General features: G+C 39.8%; 1 protein-coding gene across 1 annotated transcript; it reads right to left on the reverse strand.

The window, feature by feature from the left end:
- Positions 1 to 93: 93 nt before the first annotated feature.
- Positions 94 to 2,495, reverse strand: LOC110033376 (GDSL esterase/lipase At4g10955). Its single transcript, XM_020737334.1, has 2 exons — positions 2,175 to 2,495; positions 94 to 1,733 (listed from the first exon to the last, which is right to left on the reverse strand). Exons 1-2 carry the CDS (start codon positions 2,393 to 2,395, stop codon positions 764 to 766), a joined length of 1,191 nt encoding a protein of 396 aa, XP_020592993.1. The 5' UTR covers positions 2,396 to 2,495; the 3' UTR covers positions 94 to 763.
- Positions 2,496 to 5,890: the final 3,395 nt, after the last annotated feature.

A 5,890-nucleotide genomic window follows, 5' to 3' on the forward strand; every position in this document is an offset into this window, starting at 1 on the left:
TAAAAATCATAAATACAACAATTATAACACCTATTCATTCATCATTTCAATAGATCTACTTTAGGTTGTTCGAATAAAGAAAAAACAGTACTCAAGTTTCAGTTGGTGTAGCTTTGATTAAGTGGTCATCTCTTTGATATTTGTCATAAAAAAAGTGCTGTTGATGTACAAATTCCGTCCATACAAATGCTTTAAATTTTTTGATTTTATGGCCATAAAGGCATTGCTCAAATCTTCAACCGTATCATCTGATGAAATTCATCAAAGTTTTTCCGGAGTTATTGGCCCAAGTTTCAGATACATTGGCCATTTCAAGAGTAAATTATGTGCAAAAAAAGGAGAAACTATTCAGTGATAAGGTCATAAGACAAGAAATAAAGACATAAGCAGCATAATAATATAAACATTAAACTAACCTAAACGAGCACTCATCGAATTACTAATAGCAAATTTACTTGACGAATTTCTTTCTGTGGAGCTGAAAGGCTACTTCAAACATCAGAAAAGCTGCAGCCATCAATTCAAAAAGAATTCAACTTATCTAACATCCACGTTGATTCAACAACACTTACTGAACCAATCTTGGAATCGATTTCAGCAGAAATGAACAGAGTTAACAACCAGAAAATCATCCCTTACACATCTTCACTGCTGCAACTGGAACAGTATACAAGGACCTCAGCTGCTCATGGAAAAGGTTGCTGGGATTAAGAGCTAGCTTAAGCTCCATGTCATCAGACCACCATTGCTGCAGACCATGAGTTCAAGAAACAGTATATAAGGACCTCAGCTGCCTATTGATGAGGTTGCTGTGGTTAAGAGCTAGCTTAAGCTCCATGTCATCAGACCACCATTGCTGCAAACCATGAGCTTCAAGGAACTTCTTTGGTCCATTCGACATTACAAACAGCTTTGCTATGGCTGCAGCCCCTCCATCAACTTTCCCCTTGCCCATACCACCACCATCTCCAGTAACCACAGCCACAGAAGGATCGCTATAGTAGCAGCAAATATAGTCACTGTTGTTCACATACAAATGAGGCACCCACTTGCTGATCTCAGTGCACTGAATCTTCACAGGTCCAGCCTCCGCATTCTTCTCTGTGAGCACAACTTTACTGTCTCGCGAGGGCAGCACCGCCCTGACTCTGCTCCAAAGAGACCCAGCCATCTCTCCAATTCTCTTCAGACTCATCGCAAGTGAAACAGAAGGAGGGTTAAACAAATGGCACTCCACAAAAACTCCCTCTTTTGCCAATGCCTTGCCTACCTGGAGAGCAAATCCAGCACCCAATGAATGCCCCCCGATGCATACGTTGCTGCTCCGAAACCGATCAACTGCTGATTTCAGTGCTGCGAGAGCTCCAGAGAATCTGACTGAACCCTTGAGGCTTTCCCAAGCGAGGAAACGAAGATCGTCTTCCAAGTCTCTTCGAAGTGTTGGGCTCTTAAGAATGGTTCCCCTGAGAGCGAGCACAGCTCTTGGGGCGCCACTGGGTCGCACCACTATGAAGCCCGATAAAGCCGCGTAACGATCCCATTCTAGAATGGCGCCATAGATGGATCCGTCTCTGTCATCTATTAGTGTTTGTGTTACCTTGTACATGAAGGGCTTCCACCATTTCGGGGCAAGGCCGTTCTCTTCGGTACGCTTTTCCTGTCGATCGAGCTCGAGCAAGTATACTGCTTGGATGAGACAGGCAATCACCATTCTTTTGTAATTGGGATCCCTCCTGTGATCCAAGCAAGCAATGATGTAAATTGCGTAGAATTTCAAAAAAGAAAAGCGTCAAGTATTTGCCAAAAATGAAATGAGAATGCTTGAAGAAAAGAAAGAAATTTGTTAGGCTGCAGTGATTTGAGACAAATTAAGGAAAGAATTAAAGGAAGAATGCTTCTTTTGCTTTTAGATCTCAGAAACAAGACCAGATAGGCGCGGAAGTCAAGATTTCCATCACAAGGCATATAAGGAAAGAAAATACGGTAAAACATCCGAATCCGTCATCATAAGAAGCCCGAGAAATCGCACTATCCAATTTCTTGAAAACTACGAAAAAAAAAAATCCAATGCTTACAGAGCACTATCAATAGAAGAAAAGTAAACACAAAAATTTGAGACAAAAATGGAATTCTGGAATGAATAAAGAGAGAAGAGGGATGAGAGAAGAGCGAACCAGCTTGAGCGTATAAGATCCTTCCAATTCGGAGAGGAAAGGTTGCGGGGACCGGAGACATGGAAGTCATAAGGGTGTCCATCTACTTCTGATGTATTACCCTTCTTTATTCCTTCATCGCCTGCTCGGCAGCCGCCACCATCCTCTTTTGCAGATGAGCTCCTGGCCATGAGGCTCAGGGCACCTTCTTCCTCTGCTTCTTCTTGCCTTCGCTTCAGCATTTCTGTGATGATGGCTAAAAAGAGGACAATGGAATAAAGAACAGAGGACGCGCAGCGAATAAAGCGGTTGCAGGGAAGGGAATCAGAAAAAAAAAAAAAAGAGAGGCCGGGGCTTGAATTACGATGCCGACCTTCTGGATGTAACGGTCAAGTTGCTTCAGTTTACTTTCTCCTTTCTTTTTTTTCTTTTTTTTTTTTTTATTTGGAGAAACAAAAGATAGATGAAATGAGCATCCTTCTGGACAGTCCATCCCAGCCGTGTATTTCTGTACGGACGGTTGACATCGTTTCGTTTCTTAACGTTGAGTGCGATATGGACGGAACGCTATCGTCCGGATATAAATTATTCGGACCTAATACTTTTTTAAGCCTTTAATTAGAACGATAAATTAAGAACGGTGTCGATTTGTTGAATGATAAATGATATTTTTGACAATTGATTGATCATATTAAGTTGAACAACAATAATTCTTCATTAGATCCTACTCCTAGTTCTCTTTTCAATAGATTTATCGGAAATTTTCTTTTTTTTACTAGGAAAGAAAAATAATATAAGAGACTAACCTTCAAACTCCAATGCAAATACATAGCATATCATTTTGAATTCACTTGATCTACAATAGAGTGGCGGAATCAGCTTGTCTTTTGGCAAATTAGCTCTACAATAGTAGAGAGGGACAGAAACAACTTATTTTCTTGGGGGATACACTGTCCCCCCTAAATCTAACGTGGGAGGGGCCAAGAAGAAGTCCAAAGCAATATTTCAAAATGAGCTAAATAAATATTTCAAAAGGCACAAAAGATCAAATTATCCTCTGATATAAGTAAAAATTTAAATTTGAGTACGCCACCCCTTCAAACCCTAGCTAGGTTCACCCCTTACAATACTAGTGACTTAAAATGGGCTACATGTTGGATCGTGGAATGCCCGTAACTTCATACCTCGAAGAGGGGAGTGGCACGAGTTGGGCTATCCAAAAAGATCGTTATTCGCAAGAGCTCGTGTTCGGCTTGTTAAGTATCTCGTATTTAGCTAGTTCACTTAACGAACGAGCCGAACACGATTAATTTTTTTAAGCTCGAATTATAAACGAAACAAACACAAATAGCTCTTTATTTGTCTCGTTTTAGCTCGAAATAAAAAATCATATAGTTATTTATATAATAATATATTTATATCAGTTTAATTTTGTGGTTGATGCGTGCCAGAAAATTCACGGCGGTAGAGTAAGGGATTATCATCTTAGCGTTGCACGAGAATTCAACAAAGAAAGATAGCAGAAAAGAAATAAGCAGGAGAGACACTTTGACTTTTTACTTAAAAAACCCTTGAAAGGGAGAAAAACCACGGCGCCTAGCCAGTTGAAATAATCCACTATGAATGATGAGTACAGAGGTTCATTCGTCTCCTAAACTAAGGAAGATGGAATTACAAAGTTGTATAACTATAATTTAGCAGCAGTTCTTGATGACAACATGTTGGAAAGGTCATTGTTGAATGTTATGGAAGTAGTAGTCTATCATAAGTGTTATAGATGGTTGTTATAGAAGCTTTAATTGACCAAAGAAACTGTAGTAAGCAGTTACGGGAGTTATGGACAACATAGACCGTAGTAGCGAGTATGAATGACGTCTAAAGGCCGCAGGGGCCGGAGTTTAGAGCTGCTCGAGCTGTGAGCCACGTAAGTCATAGAGGCAAATATGAATGATATCCGAAGGTGGGGAAAGTCGGAGTCAGGAGCTGCATGAGCTGATGACCATGTAGGTCGTTTGGGCGAGTGTGACTGACTTCTGTAGGCCATGGGGGCCAGAATCTGGAGCTGCACGAGCTATGAACCACTTAAGTCGTAGGGGCGAGTATGAATGACATCCGTAAACTGTTGGGGCCAGAGGCGGGAGCTGCACGAGCTATGAACCACGTAGGTCGTTGTTGACACATGGATCGTATTGATGAGCTCATGTCCCACGACGGTGATTGAAGTCGTCTGGTTGGTGGTGATCGACGATGATTGACGGTGATCGACGGTGACGGTCGACAATGGCTGATGGCGATCGACAGGTGTCGACAACAACTGACGATGGTTGATGGTGATCGGCGGTGGCCAACAACGGTCTGGATGGTGTTGGACTTCAGCTCCTTCTTAGAGCTTCTAGTTCTCTCTGAAGCTTCAAGTCTTTCCCCTCATGTGTGGGATGAAGCTCTACTTATAGTGTTTTGGGTGTTCTTAATATATAAATATGAATCATTTTGATCAGACGGTCCGAAAAATTTCCTACGACCAAAATACATTTAATGGACATTTGAGTGTCTTAACGATGTCATAATTACGCAATCTTGGGCTCGTTGGATTCGACTTGTCGAGACACTTAATTTGACTATAAACTTTTCATATTCGACAACTATTTGACCTTCCAAATATGTCTGAAAATCATCTCAGAATGGTATAATGACTTGATCTGAGTTTGATTTGACTCATATTGGAATGACTTTGATATCATTAGGGTGTCTCATCGAACGGATCATTTTGACTATAAGTTTGTTGAAATTAGAGATATGGATGAGTTTTTATAGAGGTTTGAACACCCTTGCTCAAAATATTATTTCTAGATTTGTGTTATGTTCCGAGATTCATGCTGAATAATAAAAACTTGTTGGTGGCGTATCAGTTGCCCTTCTATTTTCAGGTGAGATTATTTTTCTCTTCCGAAGATATCAAAATCCGGAGTTTTTTTAATTAATTTATTTTATATATATATATATATATTTTTCTTGACTTATTGGAATTATTTTAGTGGAAACTCATTTTTTAGTCTTTTAAAAATTATTTTTAAGCTTTGAAGTATATATATGTATATATATAATAATAATAATAATAATAATAACCATTTGAAATATTATAAATATAATTTAGCTATGGATATAATTAATAAACTGAGCATGATGCTCCACACGCATAAAGAAGCGATTTTTTTTTAAAATGAAATTAATTTCATGAGGAATATGAGAAGATTTTTTTTAATGTCATGGGAATATGAATAGATTTTTTGTTTTTTTTAATGATTTAAATTAATTTTATTAGGAATGTGAAAGGTTTTTCTTTTAATGGGAATATGAAATGTCATAATTTTTTCTTTTTCTTAATGAACATATAATGTTTACACTTCTTTTAGAATTTATATAATAATGAGCATTTAATGCAAAGCTTTTTTTGAGTTTATAAATAGGCTTAAAAGAGAGAGGGTAGAGTTGTGGCGGTAGGTCGCGACAGCGTGACACAGCGACACGATGCGATGCGGAGTGCGTCGTGGCGGCGCGACGCATTGCTGCGGTGAGTCGCGGCGGGGCGTTGTAGAAACGTGACGTGTTGCGGCGTGACAACGCGTTGTGACAGTGCATCGCGGCAAAGTGTGGCGGCGCCAGCATTGTTGTAGAGCGTCTTGGCGACACGTGACGACGGAGTGTTGGGGCGACGCGTTGTGACGAAGCATCACAAC

The sequence above is a fragment of the Phalaenopsis equestris genome, unplaced genomic scaffold, assembly GCF_001263595.1.
Source record: "Phalaenopsis equestris unplaced genomic scaffold, ASM126359v1 Scaffold001156, whole genome shotgun sequence".
Taxonomy (NCBI): domain Eukaryota; kingdom Viridiplantae; phylum Streptophyta; class Magnoliopsida; order Asparagales; family Orchidaceae; genus Phalaenopsis; species Phalaenopsis equestris.

What these genes read in the sequence shown, in the direction of transcription:
- LOC110033376 (XM_020737334.1), bottom strand. Translation starts at nt 2,395, where the DNA reads ATGCTGAAGCGAAGGCAAGAAGAAGCAGAGGAAGAAGGTGCCCTGAGC. An exon ending in GATCTTATACGCTCAAGCTG is followed by an intron (nt 1,734 to 2,174) that starts GTTCGCTCTTCT and finishes CTTGGATCACAG; the next exon opens with GAGGGATCCCAATTACAAAA.